Source organism: Cydia amplana, chromosome 1 (genome assembly GCF_948474715.1).
Source record: "Cydia amplana chromosome 1, ilCydAmpl1.1, whole genome shotgun sequence".
In the NCBI taxonomy this organism is placed as follows: Eukaryota; Metazoa; Arthropoda; class Insecta; order Lepidoptera; family Tortricidae; genus Cydia; species Cydia amplana.
The window spans coordinates 21,535,930-21,560,981 of record NC_086069.1 but is presented as its reverse complement, the minus strand read 5'-3'; the positions used below and the strand labels follow the sequence as shown (position 1 = coordinate 21,560,981).

The window sequence follows — 25,052 nt, the reverse complement described above, 5'->3', positions numbered from 1 at the left end:
TATGTGTGCCAAATTTCAACTTAATTGGTCCAGTAGTTTCGGAGAAAATAGGCTGTGACAGACGGACGGACAGACAGACACACGAGTGATTCTATAAGGGTTCCGTTTTTTCCTTTTGAGGTACGGAACCCTAAAAATCAACATGCATTACTAATAGGGTAATAAACTCATCTCTCGATTTTTAACAAACGGTTCCGGTTTTCAGTACCTATTCAGTTGATGATACACAATGTATTAGATAGTTAACCGCGATGTTCGCGGTGTTCTGCTCAAAATGCTCTCACTATTATCATTAAGGCATTATCTAGCCTAGCACTAGCCAACTGTGGCCAGTTTAATTGCGTAGCATAGCTTAACAATATTTTTAGTAATGCGCATGTGTGTCATTGATACGGTGTTGATTTTATTGTTATCAACAGATCAAATTGCAAAGCAGATGTCGAAAGGCTAATCAAAAATTACTTGCCCAATACAATAGAGTTTGTCGTATGGAGATAGATACATAAATAACCAAGCGAATAGTGTACAAAAATGTATTAATTGAACTTTTTGTAATTGCAATAAGAACTCTATTGGACATTTTATGATCGTTGTTGAGCTGTTTCCTAACGGCGGCGGTGCTTGCGCAAGTGCTGCCCGCGCAGTCAGATTCAATGATTAGTCAGTATCGGGCGGTATTGCAATTGTAATTAATTACTTAATGCGTGTTCTCGGGAGCGGTCTTAATTCTCATGTAACGTGTGAGCAGTATGATGTGCGGACTGAATTTATAGAGGGAGACTTAGTCATTTAGTCATTTATTCAATATTGCATTGAATAAATGACTAAATGACACATAACATACATAATAAGGTACATAATAAGGTGTTACAATTTAAGAGGTCAGTTCATGACACCCTGTAAGGGCACACAATAGTAGGTACTTATATTTACAGTTATATAGGACTTTATACGATTCTATCAGGTTATATAACATAATCATTTAAAGTTACCAATTATTTAATAAAATAGCATCTACATAGTCACATAAATTAATTCAGGATTACAATGTCAATAAATAAATTGGAATATTAAATAGTTAATGGAATTATTTTGTCAAAATATAGTATAGTTTATTTTCCGGACGTCTTTTCTAATCGTATAGTTAATAGTAGATTTATTGTTGGTACTAGTAGGTCAAGCTATAATTTAAAAAAAATAATAATTAAATCCTAAATTAATTCAATGTCATACTTATTATCTAGCGTATTATCTTCGAGAAACGATTTGACTGTGTAATAACAATTTTCTATTAACAGGGTTTTTAGTCTAGTGTTAAACATTTTGTCATCTGGTTCGGCTTTGATAGCATTAGGGATATTATTAAAAATTTGTATACATTTGTACTGCGGTCCTTTTTTATACATAGCTAAGGTAGATCTTGGCACTAACAGCTTATTTCTATATTGGCTTCTAGTTTTATACGTATCGATTTTCGGTGGGAATAGTTCTGTATGTTGTCTGACAAAAAGTGCAGCCTCCATTATGTATATTGAGGGTAGTGTCAACAGCTTATATTTGATAAAAAGAGGCCGGCAGCTGTTAGGAATGTGTACATTCGCTAAGATTCGTATACACTTTTTCTGTAAAATGAATATTTCTTTGGCGTCTGTGCTATCACCCCAGAGAAGTACGCCATATCGGAGGCCAGAGTAAATATATGCAAAATATACCGATAAAGCCGACTCAAAATCCGTGTTTGCTTTTAATATGCCAAGAGCGTAAATAAATCTGACTATTTTTGTTTTAAGGCCTTGGACGTGCGCTTTCCAGTTTAGCCCTGAATCTATAGTTATACCCAATAGTTTGAAATCATTAACCTCTTCTATTGTATTGTTATTTATTTGTAGTTCTAGTTCTAATGGTCTTTTCTGTGTCGGTTTAAATTGAATGATTTTTGTTTTCTGTAGGTTTATGTCTAAATTATGCTCGGCAAGCCATTTTTTGACAGTGTGTAAGAGGGTCGAAAGTTTTAGGTTGGCTTCGGTACTGTCCGTAGCGTTAAATAGCAAAGAGACGTCGTCTGCAAACATGACACATTTTGTACTTTTATCTAAAACTTTAGGCAGATCGTTGATGTACGCTAAGAATAGGGTGCAGGCTAAAATACTGCCTTGAGGGAGGGAGCAAGTGGTCTGACGTAGTTGAGAGTTTGCGCTCGTAATCTCACGGCTCTGATGGTCGTAATAATCTATTTGGACGTATTGTTTCCGATTCTGTAAGTATGATTGGAACCATTACGTGTAAAGTCGCGTGCAGCTAAAATTTATTTTTTTATTCGGTAGACTGAAATGACAGTTCATAGTATGAACATAAAATGTCATTTCATACTAAGAAATGTCATTTTAGTCTACCGAATTAAAAAATAGACTTTATTTGTTACCATTTTGCAACAAAAAATTGAGTATGGGTTAAGCAGCAAGCCTAGTGAACGGCTTAATATAAAATATTATTCTCTGTTATTTTGCTAAATAATAAAAAAAGCACTTTACAAAAAAGAAACACAAATGTTCTTATTCTTATTTGTGAAGGACTTGTAGAAAGTTATATTGCGATGTATGGTTATAGCGAGCGCTAATATTATAAAGCCGTGTAGGGGGAAAAATCGACCCATTAATTTATTAGACTCATTATTAAAATAGTTTTGAGTTAAAATAAGTTTCGATCCCGTTCTTTTATGTTTTGATTACGTTAATTTTAAAAAACGGTTTTTTTTTGTTATACTGTTTTGTGTTACTACTGGTATTCTAATTCGTAAAACTTTGAATAATTTTTCACTTGCTAAGGTCATTTAATTTTAAAGGTTTTTATTTTATTTATTTATAAGGTCATGGCAACAGTGTAGTGTTAAATGTTCATTCTAGTTTGAAATTACGTATTTGCCTTGAGTTATATAATTAGAATATGTGATGTTTCTCACTATACTTGTTGATTTATTCAGTTTTAGGTAATACTTATCATTATCATGCACACGCTTCCGCATTTTACGACGCACAGTTGCTCAAACCCAGGAATGATTTCATTAGATATTGATATTACCCTTAGCTCATACAGACAGTTTACCCTTAATCAATGTTTAGGTACTTAAGTATACAAAGTTTAGATATAAATAAATAAATATTAATGGTCATTTTTACACAAATTGACTAAGCCCCACGGTAAGCTCAAGAAGGCTTGTGTTGTGGGTACTCAGAGAACGACATTTTTTTAATCTACGATTATAATTTCCTGCTCATACAGAGGGATCAAACGAAGGCCGTTGACCTCTTTGTATGATCATCGTGCAGCGAAATTTAATCGTTTCATAAAAACTTTTCTGGATTACGCTCCGCGATTGTTGCGCCATTTAGGGTCCTAGCTAAATTGGTTGTTCAATGCTTACGCTATAGAATTTCCAATTTAGCAAGAACCCTAAATGTGATAACAATCCCGTGTGGTGACTGTACATACCTACAGTGTTATGTTTTTAACCTGACCATACAAATTGTTATATTGTACATAAGTCCTTTGTTAAGAAGTGTCACCCAGTGGCCCAATTGTGGCCAGCGGCCGAGTCCACGCGCACAATGTAACAAGCTACATCGATAGTCGCCGACGATCATGATATTCGGCTTGTCTGGTTGGAAGTGCAAGCTCCAGGATTGATTGACAGCTTGTAACAATATTCGAGGTTTGTTTTTGCTTTTTACTTCAAAGGGGGCAAAGTTGTTGTTTAACCGCTCGTGCTAATATTGATACCCGAGCATGCGAAATATTCCAAAATTGAACCACGAGCGTGACATTGCGCGAATTGGCGTTCGAATAGTGGAATGTTGAGCGTTGCGAGGGCTTCAAGGGACGAGAGTTAAATAAATTTTGCCACCGAGTGAAATACAAATTATTTCACCACACCATTGCGACGAAAATACTGACTGTAAAATATCAAACAATTTCGCAGCGATTTTGACAGCACCGAAGTTTGAAAATCTCACAGGTAACAAGGAAACATTCATTATGAAAATGGACAATTTTAATTCCTATTCCAAAATAAGAGACTCTTTAGAAACTTTTCCAAGTGGAGTTTCGCAATTTTGGTAACTTATGACACATCTATCTATCTATCATTATCATCTTCCTTGCGTTATCCCGGCATTTCGCCACGGCTCATGGGAGCCTGGGGTCAACTTGGCAACTAATCTCAAGAATTGGCGTAGGCATTCGTTTTTTTAGGGTTCCGTAGCCAAATGGCAAAAAACGGAACCCTTATAGATTCGTCATGTCTGTCTGTCTGTCTGTCCGTCTGTCTGTCCGTCCGTATGTCACAGCCACTTTTCTCCGAAACTATAAGAACTATACTGTTGAAACTTTGTAAGTAGATGTATTCTGTGAACCGCATTAAGATTTTCACACAAAAATAGAAAAAAAACAATAAATTTTTGGGGTTCCCCATACTTCGAACTGAAACTCAAAAAAATTTTTTTCATCAAACCCATACGTGTGGGGTATCTATGGATAGGTCTTCAAAAATGATATTGAGGTTTCTAATATCATCTTTTTCTAAACTGAATAGTTTGCGCGAGAGACACTTCCAAAGTGGTAAAATGTGTGTCCCCCCCCCTGTAACTTCTAAAATAAGAGAATGATAAAACTAAAAAAAATATATGATGTACATTACCATGTAAACTTCCACCGAAAATTGGTTTGAACGAGATCTAGTAAGTAGTTTTTTTTTATACGTCATAAATCGCCTAAATACGGAACCCTTCATGGGCGAGTCCGACTCGCACTTGGCCGCTTTTTACGAAAGCGACTGCCATCTGACTTTCCAACCCAGAGGGTAAACTAGGCCTTTATAATTGGTTTCCTCACGATGTTTTCCTTCACCGAAAAGCGACTGGTAAATATCAAATGATATATCGTACATAACTTCCGAAAAACTCATTGGTACCTAACAAGCCGGGGTTTGAACCCGCGACCTCCGGATTGAAAGTCGCACGCTTTACCACTAGGCCACCATTTATGACTAATATCTTGGAGTTCAGTACCCACTGAATGCCGTCATTATTAGACATGGCCTAGTGGCTTCGCCCCCATTTCATATAACCGAGTTCAAGGCCTGCAAAAAAAACGGCAACCGGTAATCACTATCTTCGAGAATGGTAACGAAACGGTGTGTGATCCGGAATATCCATGGTATTCTAGATTGTAGATATAATACTAGATTGAACGTGAGGAACGAGATAATATTTTATACTTATTGTGCGTTAAAAATAAATGCTTATAAAAATGACGAGAGAGTCAACTCGATTAGTTGACTGGTTTAGTAATTCTAATCTTGCTTTATTTTAAAATCTGAAACGGGCTCATTATTAGACTAGTATGTATGTATAAAATCTGCATTGGCAGGATGCCAACCCCTCGCTCGGCAAGAATGACAGCCGCACTCGTGGGTGCTACGACAACGGCGGCGCGGGCAGTGCTCCGGCGCACGCTACTTGTGCTAGTCGGTCCGCGGCCCTTGCAAGCGCGCCACGCTCGGCCTATGTTTACCGGTGTTACCCTGTTCACGAACATAAAAACAGCTTTGTGAACTGAAAGCTGAATACAAGTAATCTGTACAATCAGGTAAGTTTACCCATATGTTTATAAAGCATTCGAGATTGGTAAAAATACATTCTGTGCGATGTATATTAAAGTTTACGTTACACTTACCCAAAGGATTGTACAGTAAATTCTGTTTGTAAATAACCAAAAATTATGTTGGTGCATATAAAATAAATAATATATCAATATCAACCCAGCCGGTTATCTCGTGATTAGACTGTAAACAATACTGAGCACAATCGCAGATATGTGATTACAATTAGTGATTGAAATATACAAAATATTTGACCTACTTTATTTGTGCACTTAACCTTATTTTTCGTCTTTAACCTGCTTTTGAAGTTACTATTACCTACACCGCGTCCTTTATCGTCTTTATCGAAGTAAGTTATCCTGTAACCTTAGTTAAAAAATACCCAGACAGAAGAATACAATAACAATAATTGAAACACTTTGTTTTAATGTTTCATCTATTTGCTAACTATACCTAATTACTGGATTCATAGGCATAATATTCGTTAAGCGACATCATTGACATGATTAACATTTGATTTTGGGAGACAAAATTTAATGACAGGAGTTTCGATATCGATAAACTCAATTATCAATGTTTATCCCATATACGAGGGGTGTTCAAAATATTCTCGGTATGAGAATGAAAACAAACAAGTACGAAAAGTTTGATATTTTTATTTTTCAATATACTCCCCCCCTATGTTCATACACTTAAAAGATCGATCAATTATTTTTTTTAATCCTGCATAAAAATATTTTTTATCTTTGGTGTAAAAATGCTCCTCCACTGCCGCCTTCAATGCTTCATCATCGGAAAATTTATTTCCACGCAGATCCTTTTTAAGATTGGGGAACAAAAAGAAGTCGCTGGGGGCTAAGTCCGGACTATACGGTGGGTGAGTAACAGTTTCAAACCCACATTCAACAATAGCTGCCTTGGCAATATGAGCAGTATGGACGGGGGCGTTGTCATGCAGAAGCATAACACCTTTGGTTAACTTTCCTCGCCTCTTTTCTTTGATTGCATCCTTTAATTGACGTAGAATGTTAGCGTAGTACTATCCTGTGATATTTACACCTTTTTCTTTATAATCGATCAGTAATACTCCTTCACAATCCCAAAATATCGTGGCCATGACCTTGCCAGCTGAAGGGATGACCTTGAACTTCTTGGGATGAGCTGAACCCTTAATGTGCCACTGCATGGACTCTTGTTTACTCTCTGGGTCATAATGATGAACCCAGGTTTCATCTCCAGTAACTATTCTTTGCTATCGGAACAACAAGCTACACGCATGTCTTTTTGAAGCCGAGTCAGCATTCGCGGAACCCATCTTGCACTTACTTTTGACATATTAAGATGGTCATGGATAATATCATGTACCAATAGAGAGATTGGTTACTTGTGCTATAGATTTTACCTTCACTCGACCATCTTCCAATATAAGTTTTTCCACTTTATCAATATTTTCTTGTGAAGTAGCTACTACAGGCCGGCCGGGTCTAGGGTCGTCTTCAACACTCTCCCTTCCACGTTTAAACTCGCTTGACCACTTTTGAATGGTAGATAAAGAAGGAGCAGACTCACGGTAAACACAATCCATTTCCTCTTTTATGGTTTTTTGATTTTTACCCTGTTTTGTCAAGAATTTTATCACGCATCGATGTTCTAATTTAGTTAACATTGTCAATTCCCACATGATGTTCATGTTTGTTCAGCAATTGCAGAAAAACAAAAGAACATCTCGGTTCGAATTATACTTTTTTTTAATGTCAATGAATAAACCTTAGCGGCCAGTAACGAAAGAAATTTTAGAAGAGGTTGTAAGATATCAATACCGAGAATATTTTGAACGCCCCTCGTACTTCCCATATATACACGATCGCTCCAAGTTTTGTTTCTATTAAAATTCCAGGAACCGGCCTATTTAGTTTCATGTTTAAAACTAATATAAAAGAAAAAAAAAATGGTAGCAACTTCAATATAAATACAAACTAAATATATAAAAAATAACTACATACTAAAACCCGTCCCGGGCTGCCCCCGACGCAAAGGTGCCCATCACGCTCGCCGAGTTTAAAATAAATAAGTAACTACTATTATATTTTCTTTGTATATGATGTCATAAAATATTAAATTTGTTTTATAGGTTCGTGAATACATGGAAGGTGAATTTGTTATTAGTCTCTGCTGGTACATTTAATTCCCCAAAATTATATATTACATACTTTTTTTATGAACTGTTTTCATTAAAATTCTTTCTATTGTGTCATTTTGTTGATTAGGGTTATTTTTATTAAGTCATAATAAATGACTTCAAGACATTTGAATAAAAACCGGCCAAGTGCGAGTCGGACTCGCGCACGGAGGGTTCCGCACCATCAACAAAAAATAGAGCAAAACAAGCAAAAACACGGTCACCCATCCAAGTACTGACCCCGCCCGACGTTGCTTAACTTCGGTCAAAAATCACGTTTGTTGTATGGGAGCCCCACTTAAATCTTTATTTTATTCTGTTTTTAGTATTTGTTGTTATAGCGGCAACAGAAATACATCATCTGTGAAAATTTCAACTGTCTAGCTATCACGGTTCGTGAGATACAGCCTGGTGACAGACGGACGGACAGCGGAGTCTTAGTAATAGGGTCCCGTTTTTACCCTTTGGGTACGGAACCCTAAAAAAGTAAGCTGTAAATATGGTTGCATTGCTAACTGTAGACCGTAGCCATTGTACGTATAAATGGTAAGTGGCTCTTCCTTACGGTCAAGGTCAAAAGTTAACGACAAAGAGGGCAATGACCTTACGATGCTAATGGAGGGTGCGGAGTTTAGAGCTGTGAGCAACTTTTTCTAATCAAATATTTTAAGAGTTTCTTATACATAGTAGGTGAAGTTTAATATTTAGTTTCAAATAAATAAAAAACGACTATTTTACGAATGAAAGATAACTTTGCGTCCTATATGCCTGTTATAGTAAACATATCCCTATAATGGGCGTGGCACCATGATACGTAAACCACAAATTCTGTAAAACAAGTAGGCATTTAACATCAGTTTTTAAACACTGGCAAACAAGAATGATAGAGCTGCTTAAGTTTGACGTTTCATTAATTTCTGTCTGTTTTAAATGATATATGGTGCCGTACTGTCCATGACTGGAGAAAAAAAATAGTGTTAATTTGTTAATCATTAATTCATTATTCATTATGAAACCAATTGCAGTATCTTTAATTAAATAGGTCAAACACATTAAAATAAACGAATAGGACATATAACTTTTAATGCGCAAAGCAAATGAAATTAAGGTACCTTATCCGTGTAAAAAAAAAACAAATACCTATTCTCTTAAATGTTTCATCAGTCTACATGATTAATGATTAGTGCCGTTACCGTACTTATGTACCTACCTTTTTAAGCTTAAACCGCGGAATTTATCCTTTATAATAAAAATAGTTTGCGTCCTTTCAATCCACCATGAATCTATATATATATGTCGGCGACGGATGGTCCCGATGGCGGTGGGCGCGTGGGGGTAGTACCTAGAGATGTATTACTTCACAGCCAAAATAGTAGGTATGCTACCTACGCATGAAATAAACATTCGGACTCATTAACCATACTAGTGCCTACTATTATTTGAGTACTAAATAATAAAAATAACTAATCACTATTCCAAAATTATTTGAATCAAAATAAAAGATCACGTGAAACCGTTCAAATCTTTATTTTACAAAAGTAAGCTTCTAATGGCACATAAGAAATCAAAATAACACTTGGAATAAAACACTTAGCTAAACGGTTAAACAACGTGAGAATCTATAAGCTTTCAGAATAATCCTTCAGGTGTAAGCCTTCAGGAACGTAGCGAATTAGGCACGAGCTTGGCTAACGTCCGATCTCTAGCGCGGTCCGATCAAGAAGAAAGAAGCCAGTTCTAGCGGCGGAGCCAACCGCTCCCGCCTCCAATTCAAGTTGGTAAACCTGCCTGACCAGTCTACCAACATAACGACAAAAATGCCTGCTCGTGCCTACGTTCACTCAAGATACCCCTCTTGACGTTCCAAAGCCTTCTACCTGTCATCTTAGTTCATCAATACGCCAATAGATGGTGGCGTTACTCTCTACGCAACTTTATGATTCCGTTACAAGCAAATAATATGTAGCCAAACATTGCTAATCGATTTTATACAGGCGTTTAACTATGAACTGTAATGCTGCAATACGTCTTTCTGGTGTCTCGCTCCGACACGGCCGTCCTGCGCTACACACGTCCTCGTGTGTGGGTGTATGCATTTGATTCTGTAACAAAATACTCAGCACAGTATCTCATCGTTCGGTCATTCCTGACCCACAATTTGGGTCTCACTCAAATTACTATTAAAATCAAGCTTTGTTATCAATCAAACCAGAAAAAATAATTGGTCAAAATTACTTTAACAATCCTCAATTCTCTAGTCAAAAATAGTCCATCGAGCAACGACTAAATAAAAATACTCGTCAGTAATCATCGCTGCTATCTAACGGATACACTCCAATAATCATCGCCTCCATCTGGCGGGTACTCTCAAATTTATGTGAAAACAAAACAATCCCAAACATTAAAAACACAAATCACAACAGCTCTAATTCATTGCTCGACAGTATCACTACTATTGTCGTCAATATCAATTTACGGGGAAATTATCTGGCATAAAAAAAAAAATTGGTCATATGTGATCTAAATTTTTGTAAGACATCTTAAAATAAATAAGATTCTGAATTGATAGTTCCAATTTTACTCATATGAACACAGTACATAAACGGGAATTCATTTTTAACAAAACACCAGTCCTTCGGTGCATTGCCAGTCCTTCGGCAGATACCAGACCCTCGTCAGAAGTAACCATCTCAGCTGCGTAAGTGCTACTCCTCGCAAAGAGCATTCTGCACATAAAAAGCAGACCACGTGCACCTCTTACATGCTCCGGCACTTCTGATGCGGTCACTAAACAATACCCATCGGCATACTTTCAGTCCATCGAAAGCAAAACAGTATTGCCCAGTCCATCGGGCGTGCCTTCAGTCCATCGAAAGCAAAACAGTAGTGCCCAGTCCATCGGGCGTAATTTCAGTCCTACAAAAGTACAAGCTTTCAGTCCGTCGAAAGCAAAACAATGTTAACAGTGAATCCCAAAAAAAAGAAAATAAAAACAGGTCTTTAAATCATGTTACTCAGAACCATTGGTACTATCAGCGTCAACTGATCAACTGAAACTGAACATTACTGATCAAAATCACTAAAGATAGCTTTCTTCTTTAGCTTTAACAACAGAAACTCGCTCAAGACTTCTATGCAGAAGTAAAACATCTCAAAATAATCCCAACGAAATGGGAACTGCTCACCAGCTTAATAAAGTATGATGCACGCGACCAAGTCTAAGGTGGTGGTGGTGAGGTCCAACCCAAGCCCGGAGGCTGATCCTTTCCGCTTGCCGTTGCCGTTGCTGCGGCAGATTGCGAGAGACACGATGTGGTTCAACATAGCTGGCTGTTACTGAAATCATCATTTGCACGGTATCAGGTTTATCATGTATGCAGGCTAAACTCAAAAGGTTTATGAAATGCAAGGTAGCGGACACAAAAAACCATGTTTCCAATGTATACGGGACTTCAAAAATCTCAGAATAAAATTTAAACTTCAATGAGTGCGTTTTATTTAATTCCATGAACAAACAAACACGTGTTCCAAAAATAAGTAACACGGTAAATGGGCCAATACGAAAAGTGACAGCTTATTAGTTACGTTCGACTGTTATGCTTCGCCATTACACTCAAAATAAAATTCACTAATAAACAATTAGAACGAAACCTGTCCTTTTATTTCCAAATCTCCAGCACAGAAGATACTGCACAGCTGCTTCTGTGTCACGGGCGTAATGGTGTCTGCAAAGTTCGCTCGGCTCTGGCTGCAGGACACTGTAACATTAATTTTCATATGCGTAGCTCATGTTTCCATAGTATGCACGATTTGTGATCTATCACGGCATTACGAGCAATAATTTGTCGCAATTTTATTAATTACTAAAAGTTACAGGGTAAAGATTACATAATCCTATGCATTGGCAAATCAGCAGGATCAATTTCTAACGGTGCATTGTATTTTTATGAAAAAAAATATTTTTTGAGGGTAGATGCACAAGTGAGCGATGAAATAATATCACGTCGCAACAGCCAATATTTGATTTTAATTAACAATATGGATTTCATACCAAAATAACTTAAGATCACTTAGATTTAAATGGATTTTAAAAATTAATTGTATGTTCAAATCAATTATTGAGGGTAGATTCACAAGTGAGCGATGAAATAATATCACGTCGCGACAGCCAATATTTGATTTTAATTAACAATATGATTTCACATCAAAATAACTTAAGATCACTTAGATTTAAATGGATTTTAAAAATTAATTGTATTTTCATGAAAAATCAATTATTGAGGGTAGATTCACAAGTGAGCGATGAAATAGTATCACGTCGTGATAGCTAATACTCGGTTTTAATTAACAGTATGGATTTCAAATCAAAATAACTCAAGATCGCTTCGATTTAAATGGATTACAAAAATTAATTATAAAGAAACGTAACGATCCCAGAGATGACGTCACGTAAAGACCGCTATGCTCGACTGCCTCAATCATAATTCACAGTTTAACAATAATTCTCACCAAATAACAATGAATTACACTCACCATTCAATCAAGGTTAGACACGTGAGCTTACCGTTACCAAATAACCAGATTATGGAATGTAGGTCACCAGAAATACACCACGCTCCATGTGTAAGCAATACATGAAACTCCGCATCCATCCCACTTCTGATGTCGGCGACGGATGGTCCCGATGGCGGTGGGCGCGTGGGGGTAGTACCTAGAGATGTATTACTTCACAGCCAAAATAGTAGGTATGCTACCTACGCATGAAATAAACATTCGGACTCATTAACCATACTAGTGCCTACTATTATTTGAGTACTAAATAATAAAAATAACTAATCACTATTCCAAAATTATTTGAATCAAAATAAAAGATCACGTGAAACCGTTCAAATCTTTATTTTACAAAAGTAAGCTTCTAATGGCACATAAGAAATCAAAATAACACTTGGAATAAAACACTTAGCTAAACGGTTAAACAACGTGAGAATCTATAAGCTTTCAGAATAATCCTTCAGGTGTAAGCCTTCAGGAACGTAGCGAATTAGGCACGAGCTTGGCTAACGTCCGATCTCTAGCGCGGTCCGATCAAGAAGAAAGAAGCCAGTTCTAGCGGCGGAGCCAACCGCTCCCGCCTCCAATTCAAGTTGGTAAACCTGCCTGACCAGTCTACCAACATAACGACAAAAATGCCTGCTCGTGCCTACGTTCACTCAAGATACCCCTCTTGACGTTCCAAAGCCTTCTACCTGTCATCTTAGTTCATCAATACGCCAATAGATGGTGGCGTTACTCTCTACGCAACTTTATGATTCCGTTACAAGCAAATAATATGTAGCCAAACATTGCTAATCGATTTTATACAGGCGTTTAACTATGAACTGTAATGCTGCAATACGTCTTTCTGGTGTCTCGCTCCGACATATATATATATATGTTTATTTATTGTCATTTCCAATGACAAAGTGTGGGATGTCATCATTAATGTCTTTCTTTGAACATAAATGACGTTTATAATGACACCTCCTCACTTTGTTCTGTTCAAGTCGTTGCAAAGTTGGCTGATGTAGACCAGCTCTACTTTATATCAGAGTGCCGAGAGAGCGAAGAATGAATTCTACGCGTACAAAAACGATTTTACAGCCGTATTCGAACAATAAGATACGTCACAGAAGTGTCAAAAGTGACGTTTCTTCAAACAAAAGCGTCACTTTTGACACTTGTTTGACACTGACATATCCGAAGCATATCTTTTCAAAATCTAATATTGGACGTATCTTATTGTTCGAATACGGCTGTTAGTTTGTTACGATTAGGTACCTAGTGACAGTTTAAGCCCCTTATGCAGTTTCTTCAAATTGTGAACAAGTCTTGTTTTAAGAGGTAATTTAAGTAAAATATGTAGGTACTTAAGAACATGTTTTAGTATACCTACTTTAATCGGAGTTGCGATTTGCGAAAAATTCATTTACTCAAATTCGAGGCCATGCTACCATGACGTCACGCATTTTAAAATTAATCTTTTTTTAGAAACGACATCCAGCACCTTAGAAATAAATAATATTTGTATTTGTTACTTTTACACTTGGAGGTGCCATAAATTTTGGGGCAAATGTAAAAATGTTCTAACGTAAGTATTTTAAAATGTTTACAATATGTAGGTGAGGGTGGGGAGGGTCGATCCCTAGGGGACACTTGGTAAACTTCATTTTTAATCAAACCAAACGAGATACATTTTTTTGCACTGGTAACACTCATTCATTCGTTCCTAACTTCACGTTCTGTCATGGCACTGTATCGGAAAAGTCAGTGGTTCAAAAATGGCGGACGGTGAAAGATTTTCTGCGTACTATATTCAATTTTCGGTAAGCTTTAACTGGATTTATTTTATAATATGAGATGGAAATGATGTTAGTGAGTGTGCTTATTTTATTTGTTGTTTATTGAAGTGATGATTAACTTGGATTACATTGATATACGCGAACACACGTTTCGAGTACGGCACGTTTTATAATCTTACTATGTATGGGGAGACTTTGTCTTTTTCTTCAGGGGAGATATGATTCCGGGATCATGTCACCCCCAAAGCGATCAAGTATACATTGTAATAAATTTACTTACAAAATGATTCATAGAGCTATCATAAATATTTTCTTTTCTTTAGTAAATCATGCCGCAAAAGTACGACCAGAGAAACACTGATTTAAACTTTCAAGGTTTTTGACTCATTATTGTTTATTAAAACGGGATTTAATGGCGTATAATTCAGTTTTTAATTATACAACCTACTCCGAACTCCGAAAACGGAATTATCCCCGTGCCTTTTGAAAAGACTAACTAAAGTTGACATTAACATTTTACGAACTACCCGCACTTGGTCTTGTTTATCAAGTTAAACGTTTTACACACAGGAGATGTTACTCGGTCGACCTATATTCATTTAAAATAAGTATAAAAAACCTTATTTTCTTATTTAAACCAAACATTGCTAAAAACCACCAAATATGCCTAATTGCCTATGAGGCAGAGGTACTAAAGCCACCATGAAAATTAAGAACGGGACATTTAACTGCGACTTCGTCCTCGTATGTATATTTCGTGGTTAGCATTTTCACACAAATATCCAACCGCCTTGAATTGTAAGTAACTATAGGAATGGTTTTCGGCTGTGTACCAAATTGAATTCAAACCAGTTCAATTTATAGTAACTACTTACTTTTTAGCATGACATCTACTTAAATTGTTAGGAAGAAATTTCAACATTATCGAAACATGGCTCAAGGCTTGATGCGATCTAGGTAAATGGGTACGTAGATACTTACTCGTACCTAGTCGAATATCCGAGTGAATGGCACGCAAACGGTCAGTTCATAGGTACGCAGGTAATAACCGGATGGCGTTGGCCAAATAATATCTATTCATTACTGACCGCATGAATGGCCCTTAACATTTGATTTATAACACTAAAGAACAGCGCTGATTTCTAAAAGGAACACATCATGCAAATAACGGTTTTACCTATAAAGGTATGATTTAGGTATGATCCTGTCCCTTCATTAAAATATTAAATATATGTTAGTTAACTTTTTAGTTTGGTAGTTAGTGTGGGTCAAATCTTGGAAGCTAAATGATTGATCCACTTCCCAGTTTCCGATAGAGCTGAAAATTTCGTCCAGGAACAGAAAGTTGAATTCCTAAAATGTTGAAATCCTGAAATGTTGACTTTGACTAGGCGGTTTGCCCTTCGGGCATCTGAAGCTACTTAACGAACCTAACCTACCTACTTATTGATTTAATCTGATATCAGTGATATCCGTGAAAACATTATTCAACATTTTGAGAATCCAACATTTCGATAATTCAGCATTATGAGAATTCAACTTTATGTTCCTGGAGGGAAAATTTGCATACATATGTAAGCCGGGTGACAATGCATATGGTACCATCGAGCTGCTTTTTAGATGGATACAGGAGGAGGCCATAGGAACTATGTGATGTAACCACGAAACCTAATTGTGTTTGGGGTTTTTAGAATTGTGCGATAAGTATTATTAGTTGCCTGTGTGGTAAAAAAGTACAGTCAGCGATTAAAGCTTGTACCAAAAATGGTATTTTTGGCAAAAACTTATTCGAATAATTGAAACTCAAACTCGCAAATAAAATTTTAACTAAACACACAGTTATACAAACTTAAAACTACCTACCACAAAAAACTTAAAATCTAACAGAGCGGCTAAATTTGTAAATAAAGGAATATTATTTTTTGTGTTCGCTGAATAATGTGAAGTAGGTACCTAATACCTACCGGTATTCAAGTAACATTCATTTTAATGAGTGATGGAATGGTTCATGGGTTAATAGCCTAATTATAAAGTCGTATATAAACACTGTTTTATGTTAGATATTACATTTTACAATACGGTGTTTATTACCTGTTATTACAGAGTTCAACAGATTCAGAGTTAAGTATCAAGATAAATAAATGCCTGCGTTATTAAGCAAACTATATTTACATAAAATAAATACCTATTTACCTAAATACATGAAAAAAAAAGAAAAAGAAAACTTATATGATTATTAATTATAGTTAAATATAAGTATATGCAGTATAAATACCTACAGAACAATTTATTTAAATATTGCCTACCTATATAGCATAATAAGAAGTAGAGATAGCTTACTTATACAATATAATCACTATACATAGTATAAAACGAAGTCGCTTCCTGCTGTCTGTCTGTCTGTCTGTCTGTCTGTATGCTTAGATCTTTAAAACTACGCAACGGATTTTGATGCGGTTTTTTTTAATAAAGTGATTCAAGAGGAAGGTTTATGTATATTTGTTAACCCGTGCGAAGCCGGGGTCGCTAGTAGAATTATAATTTACCTATAACTTTTAAATTGTAGGTACCAAAAAAATATAATAACTACGTATGATACTTTCCACTAGCATTATTTTGAACTCGATATTCATATTCATATTCACGTACGTACGTACACGTAAGTGCCGCGAAGATACGTTTTTTAGAATGCTTATTTTGACTGTGTTTTGACCTTTTGTTGTTTGATCTTTTGCATGTCGCATCTTCGTACCTATCGTATGAAGGTATGGAACCCTCCGACTTGCGTGGTTCGATACCTACAGTATACCTCATTCTTATAGTAATTATGTCCATTACCTGTGATATTAATATCATGATATATAACATCATAAAGGTGCTTATTTATTGTAACCTATTGGTAAATAACAGTTCCTGTTGGGTGACAACAATATTACAATATAATATAATTTCAAGACCATTATCAAAGTTGACACACATACTGTTTTAGATAAAATCCGGCGAGGTTGCAGTAATTTTTAATTACTTAGTGGTTTATTTGTGAAATGATTTTTATTCATTAGATTAAGGTTTTAGATGTGTTTACTGAAGCACTTTTGGGGTCGTGGACTTCGATGTATGAGTGATATCTTTAAGTGGTTACTAAGCTAACTGAAATATTAAGAACTTCCGTCCTTTGTCGTTGATACTGGTCGTTGTCACACAGAGTGGAAAGGTTAATTAGAAGCGAAAATAAAATTGTATGTAGTTAGGTACATATTTTTTCAAGTTTTTACATATTTTACCGTTCTGCTGCTATGCATGATTTATGTATCCATACCAAATTGCAGCTTTCTAGCACTAACGATCACGGTGCAAAGCCGAGGACGGAGGGGCAGACGGACATGGCAAAATTAAATATAAGGATTCTTAGTTGACTACGGAACCCTAAAAACGTGTCCATGTAGTCTAATCATCTAATGTTGTGAAGTATCAGTAAATAAGTGCATAACATGATGCCAGGGTTAGTGAATTAGAATCGAGAACAGCATTCATCAGATTCGGTAGATAATAATGATTGCTTCCTCGCGGTGGATGACTGCGCACCATTCGCTGCGTAACACACGCATATGCATGTAATCTGTAGGTAACTACGTCGATAGACTCAATAGGTAAATTTTCAACTGTAGGACAGTTTAAATACATTTATGTACATATGTATCTTTGTATAGAAATTTGTATTTTGTTGTGTGGTAGGTAGGCCTCTTATGTTTCCTTTATTATCCTTCATATCTGATTTACATAGTACTATCGTCCTAAGGCCCAAGGTCCTACCTATAGTACCTATTAAGTTCGATGTAATTTAAAACATGTTCAATTGGAACAGAGTCGCTTTTGCTTTGTTTCGTTCAATTTTCAAACAACGCAAAATCAACTCTTATTTCCCACAGTTTAGGTTCAAATTTCAGTGGCAAATTTTCTATGTTTCGTTTGTATGGCTGGGCCTTAGGAGGATATGAAAATCTTGCAGTTTCAAGAGGCACGAGGGCTTTTAAACGAAATTTGCGAGTCGCGAGAAAAATACTAGCTGTTTACATTATACCTAGTATAATAAATCGAATCCGAATGAATGTTATTGAACATTGATCACTCAAAACAAAATCATCACTTAAAAGTCCATCCTACCAGCCAACCTGAGGAAAGAAATCCAAAATTTGCAACAAACTATTTTACCATTATAGATAAAATGCTACTTTCTTAAAATCTGCTTTTGAATAATTAAGAGAGCCATTCTGAGCTGGTGTGGTGAAAAAATATTTTATTAATCTATTAGGTAATCTCTTTTATTCTGCTTGTAAGAAGATGACCATGCTAAATAAAAACAAGAAATGCAAATATTTAAATGTTAATTGAAAATGTGTATTCACTTCCTACCAATGCGGTTGTAGACATACCTAATAACAAGGACGATTATCGAATAGTATGTTTATGATGTCAAATTATGTGAAGAAAAACGTATGTTATAGTATTTTATGCAACCGTTGTTTAAGAGAGGTCAAAAGAGGCGAGTGGCGTGAGTAACAATTTGAGGCGAAGCCGAAAATTGTTAATAAAGACGCCACGAGTATTTTTTGACTCAGTTAAACAACGTTGCATACAATACTTTTTCTACGACCAAGCACTTACTTTGAAATAAAATTGTAAATATAACAAATATTTTTCATTCAAGAAGTAGCAAAGAATCCTCAGGGCACGGGCGGGAAAAGAATGAATGAAATAAAAAAAACATGTCTATGGTTCACTCATCTGTCAGAGACGACAATTAAAATTAGGTTGGCAATAATGTATTTCATACAATATTTTTTAAGTGGTGATTACACGAAGTATCGTAAAAGTGCCAAAAAGATACTGCGTGTATGCACAAATACTTTTTTGGGGAATAGACTAAAGACTTGTCTTGACAACTATAAGATAGGGGTTTAAAGGTGTGTGCACGTTCCTTTAAATGACAAATAAAAGTACGGGAGTAGAAAAAATTCTTTATCAGCCATAACTGGTCTATGTGTGCGAACTTGACCTTCTTCTCTTGTTTAGAATCAATGCCAGGCAACCAGTTTTGAGCCTATGTAGCAAACATAAACCAGGCCATCAGTCTGTACTGTTTTGAAATGATTGGCACAAGCATGATAAGCCACAGGCGGACCCAAGAGGTACAGTGCACAATGCGATATTGCGTCATTAATTTTTGCTAAGGAGTCACAGTCACAGTGTAAAATAGTTTTAATAATGGCGAACTTTATCAAAATCAAAGTATAGAGGGCTATAAAAACCTTGAATTGTGTTTTTGACGAAATGTATGAAATAATTTTATTTATTAAAAAAAAAAACAGAAATATTCAACGAACTGCTTAAAAAATCATTAACAAACCGTATTAAAGTTCACCTTTGACAGGTTCTCGAAATCCTTGCTTCTCGAGATCTAGATAAAAGTCGTCTCCTATCAGCGACGCAAAAATCACAGCTCGCAATTATCAACCGATTTTCGTGAAATTTTGTGAGCAGTAGCATATTTTTTTTGTCGATTTAACTTTGGAAATTATCCAAACTGGCAGAGCCATACATTTATTCAGTTTTAAGCTATGCTCGCGAGGTGTACAGCTCACAGAGCTACTAGCACGTTACTAATGTTACTATCATGTATAATAATTATTATACTATATGGCGAGAAAAAAATACTGGTCAAGTCCGTCAGGACTACGCTCAAAAAACGCTCGTACATTAGAAAAAAAGCAACAAAAAAACCTTGTTTAACTTAATTGCCATGATATCCTTTTTATAATGATAATATTTTATCGGCTTTAACTAAACGGCTGATCCGTACATGTTCAAAATAAATTTCGTGAAAAATACAGTAATTGCACTTACGCAACTTATCCAACGACGAAGTGCAGCAAACTAGGAAACAGGTTTGTTTGATAGTAAAAGATAAACCAACCTCAACCATTGTTATAAACAGTTTAGATTGTAGATTAGATGAAGATCTCATTGCAGCCGAGATGCAATCAGAGCATTTCATTTCAGCGCCCAACATTAATCATTGTTGCATAGTTTGCATCATTGCTCGGAGAGTTATACTTAAGTGCAATGTCCTTACTAACTTTTAAAATGGCTTAACGTTTCTATGGTTTTTAACTTATTTCGTTTAAATGCATGGGCCTACATAATTAACTATTGTTATTTGGTGGCGTAATATTATTATTTCTTCCTGTTATTAAACCGGCCAACTAAGCCGGAAGACGAAGAGGGTATAGTGTTCTAATGACTTACCTATAATCATTAATCAGATATCAGCTAAAGGAAACTGTGGATTATTATTATTACATAAGGATTGTTCCATGAGTTCTCTATTGGAAAATCAGCGAGGAAAAGGAGCGAACTCCTTGATGATGGCACCTTTTTTGTTGATAAAATTATCTTAAAAAATATTCAATCAATCAATCAATCAAATTCTTTATTTCAGGCAAAAATACCCATACATGAAATACCAATATCATATTAAAATTAATAATAAACTTAAAAATATATGTCAACAAAAATAAATACAATTAATTAAATTATTGGTTGGCGTATCACGCTCAAGGCAGGCATTGAATTTAATTTCATTATGGCGGTTATAAAAAAATACTTGCCAGTCTCGTTCTATACATTGTCAAGGACTGTCTGGTTTAGATCACAAATTTTGAATGTATGTATAATAATCATCATTATGTAATTTGGAGATTATAGTTGGCGCCAAATATCATTATGGTATGTTTATTTTTAAACTCGGATAAAATATTTTTTAGTTAAGATTAGACAATACAATTGTCTAATCTTAACTAAAAAATATTTTTTTTGAATTTGAAACTATACTTGGTCAACCAGATCTTGACAGTAGAAAATGGCGGCTTTGAAAAATGTAGGCGCGAAGAGATATCGTCCCATAGAAAATTTGAATTTCGCGCCTTTTTTTACTGACAAGATTTGGTTGACCAGCTATAATTATGGAACGATTACGTTTACGCTGCTGGTTAAACATAAGAAACTAGAATTTAGTTGTTGTTTGTTTTTGTTGTAGCTTAGGCCAAACAGTTGTTTTAGCTTCTTTCAACGATTGCAAGACTAGTTTTTTGTTGCTACATAACAACTGTCGATCTAATCCTATGTAATTATTCAGACACGATTGCGAGTAAAGAATTAGTTTGAGGTTCGGTAGTTACCAAACTAACACGTAATATTTAAACACACATTGTTTTATAGTTTTATAATATAAATATATTTCTGATATTTTTAAGTACTTCACGTAATTTAAAAGGACAATTTTAAGAACATGTTCATTTTGTTTATGCTAGCAGCGCTTTACTGGCAGGCCCCATGTGATACTGAAGTTTGAAAAGGATACACGTTTTTTTGTAATATCTGGGGGCATAGTAGTGGGGGCACAGTAGTTACGAATTTAAAAGTGTAATAAAACATTCCTTTAATGTATTTTCCGGGCCTCTATTGTTTCCCAAATAGTTTTAAGCCATAATGTATTGTTTGCCCGCATTTTCGTTAGTCATTATTCATTTGGTTCAGAAACGCGTCGCTTTTCAGGATTGGCATAAAACAAACCTAACCTAACCTATCTATAGGATAACCTAATGAAAATCCTGAAATGTTAACGGTTTCAGCCTTATGACTAATGATAATATGACAAACAATACCTACATTATAACTTAAAACTTTATGGGAAACAACGGGACCCCGTATTTTCCACATAAAACTCCTTGCTAAATAGTCTATCACGTAGATATTATGCTAGCTAATGGCGTAATTTTCTAAACCGTCGGTAAAACCTGCGTGCACTTGTCACCTGCAAATAGATTTAATTAGTTAATTACAGCGCCCGGAAGCCCTTTATTTTAATTACATTCTATTATACGAGTAAGCATAATAATTAATGAAAAGACAAGTGGTAATATAAACTTATTATCTGGTACCTGTATTTATGCGTTTTTATATCGTCACTTAAATATCGCCTGAAGTATGAGTTTAGTTACTCAGCGTATTAATAACATCAATTACTGATAATTTGTGCCATATCAAGAGTACCTAATTAAGTTTTATGCATGAAATCAGATCTACAGTAAAAAAAAAAGCGGCCAAGTGCGAGTCGGACTCGCCCATGAAGGGTTCCGTATTTAGGCGATTTATGACGTATAAAAAAAAACTACTTACTAGATCTCGTTCAAACCAATTTTCGGTGGAAGTTTACATGGTAATGTACATCATATATTTTTTTTTAGTTTTATCATTCTCTTATTTTAGATGTTACAGGGGGGTACACACATTTTACCACTTTGGAAGTGTCTCTCGCGCAAACTATTCAGTTTAGAAAAAAAAATATTAGAAACCTCAATATCATTTTTGAAGACCTATCCATAGATACCCCACACGTATGGGTTTGATGAAAAAAAAAATTTTGAGCTTCAGTTCGAAGTATGGGGAACCCCAAAAATTTATTGTTTTTTTTCTATTTTTGTGTGAAAATCTTAATGCGGTTCACAGAATACATCTACTTACCAAGTTTCAACAGTATAGTTCTTATAGTTTCGGAGAAAAGTGGCTGTGACATACGGACGGACAGACAGACGGACAGACGGACAGACGGACAGACAGACAGACAGACAGACATGACGAATCTATAAGGGTTCCGTTTTTTGCCATTTGGCTACGGAACATTAGGTTTTGTTGTCATCTATAATAGGTAAAGAACTAAATATTTTGTGTACATCTTTTTCAAAATTTTTAGACCCAGTAGTTTTGAGATAAGGCCGAATGGCATTGAGGTATATAACAAGAGACGACATCTCGAACAAAATGTTTCCGCACCTCAGAGAAGTGCATGCACTTCTTTGCTTTTAGTACGTCATAACGTCACCGACCACTGACGAGATGCCACACATGTACAGAAAATTTAAAAAAAAATAATTAAAAATTAAAAAAATGCATTCGTGCGTGTTAAAATAAAATTAATAAAAGGGATGGAATAACATTTCACCGGTAAGTAATGGAATAACTGTTGATTTACTATTATTTAGTTTATCATGAAACGTCACTTTCGAATATTCGCGGCTGGCAGCCATTTTCTTCGGCGCAAAGATTAATTTTCACAGACGTGACACATTGGTACCTACCTACGAAATGATGGTTTACGTTGTTGGTTAATTGCACAAAAGTTACGAAATATATATTTTTCTCGTTATTTATTGAATGTTTTAGTTATAATAACGTATTTTATAATATGTATATTTACCTATGTTAGGTACATTAAGGGTGGTAAGTGCAAAATTGTTACCGAGAATCAAATAGGTAGGTAGCAAATGTGATGAATCGTTAAAAAAATTAATATAGTCCGTGATACTAGTACTTGGAATATTGTATAGAAATAATATTTTAGGAAAGAATCCTCGTTTTCACTCGTGCTATATATAAGTAATTTAAAAAAAGGTAAATTATATTCAAGTTTGCGTTTTAGTGGTTGATCCCATTAGAAAAGTTGCTCGGTATCACCTATATATTCACGTCGTATAATATTGCAGGTCATTAAAAGTAACCCTGTACGTAGGCAGAATATGAGCAGCTGTCATAACAGTTTCGCCTCTGGCCTAGATCCGCTTATTCTTCATCTTAGTGACAGAGGTCAAACGCCGAAAATGGCGGACAAAATTTGTTCGAGATAGCGTGTCTAGTTTACATATTATGTCTATGGCCGAATGGTAACTTTATGGCAATTTTCTTGAATAACTTCTGTCTATTTATTTTAAAATTATAAAAAAAAAATATTTCAAATTCTTAAAATGAGCTCTTTCATTTAACACGATATAGTGGCCCCCATGTTTAAAATTAATTTGTTTACGTTACATTTCCGTCGTTGGATCAGTACACTGGGTACTTTACATATGTGTAGGTACCAAATTTCAACTTAATTGGTCCAGTCGTTTCCGAGAAAATAGGCTGTGACAGACGCACGAGTGATCCTATAAGGGTTCCGTTTTTTTCCTTTTGAGGTACGGAGCTCTAAAACGTGTAACTATTAGTTTCAAAATTATTATCTATTTATGTGTTGCCGAAAAATTCGGTTAAATACATTTATTACACGTTTTGGAGGTCAAACTACGGCAACCTATGTATTTATTTGAAAAATGTAATTTTCCTTTTCAGTCGTCTCACCTCGCCGCTCGTCTTGTAAAGGAATGTGGACTTAATTACATGGGCTACAAGTGACAATGTCGAGTGGCATGGAGGTCGGGGTGAACCGACAGTTGGGCCGCGCGCACCTGTCGCACCTGCCTCAGCGGCCGCCTGTAGACCTGAGCTTCCAGGACCTCACCTACACCGTGCAAAATGGACGAAGTAAGTTTGTTCGAGTACAGTCAGCTGCAGAGATAACTGGCCCTCCCTGCCAACAGATTTATATGTAGCGGGGGGTCAGTTAACGCTGCGGATTACTGCACATTACAGTTCTTACCAGCGGTAGAGAAACGCTGGGCGCGCACGCAGTTAATACAAATGCACAACTTTATAACTTGGGATTTTCGCAATGACCGTGGTTAAGATTATATGTTACTAATTTAATATTCTTTGATACAAATACTATATACAGTAGGTACAGCTACAGACTTGGTAGGTGTATAGTCGCCATCAGATATATCGGAGCGGCCAAGGTGCTTAAAAATATCTGAACACGCACTCTAACGCCTTGACAATAGAGGCGGGTAGTATATATATTTGTGAGCGCCTCGGCCGCTCCGATATATCTGATGGCGACTATATAAAACGTTATGCGGCAGAGTTTATTCTGTTTTTATCAAAGTAA

The 25,052-nt window shown here is 35.7% G+C and overlaps 1 protein-coding gene across 1 annotated transcript in view; it reads left to right on the top strand.

Annotated features, from left to right (window-relative positions):
• Positions 1–5,609: 5,609 nt before the first annotated feature.
• The window catches only part of LOC134650406 (ATP-binding cassette sub-family G member 1-like), a 57,025-nt gene continuing 37,582 nt past the window's right edge, over positions 5,610–25,052 (top strand). Inside the window, exons 1-2 of the mRNA XM_063505364.1 lie at positions 5,610–5,643; positions 24,398–24,589. Coding sequence (XP_063361434.1) covers positions 24,463–24,589 — 127 coding nt within the window. The 5' untranslated portion in view covers positions 5,610–5,643; positions 24,398–24,462. The remainder of the gene's footprint in view (positions 5,644–24,397; positions 24,590–25,052) is intronic.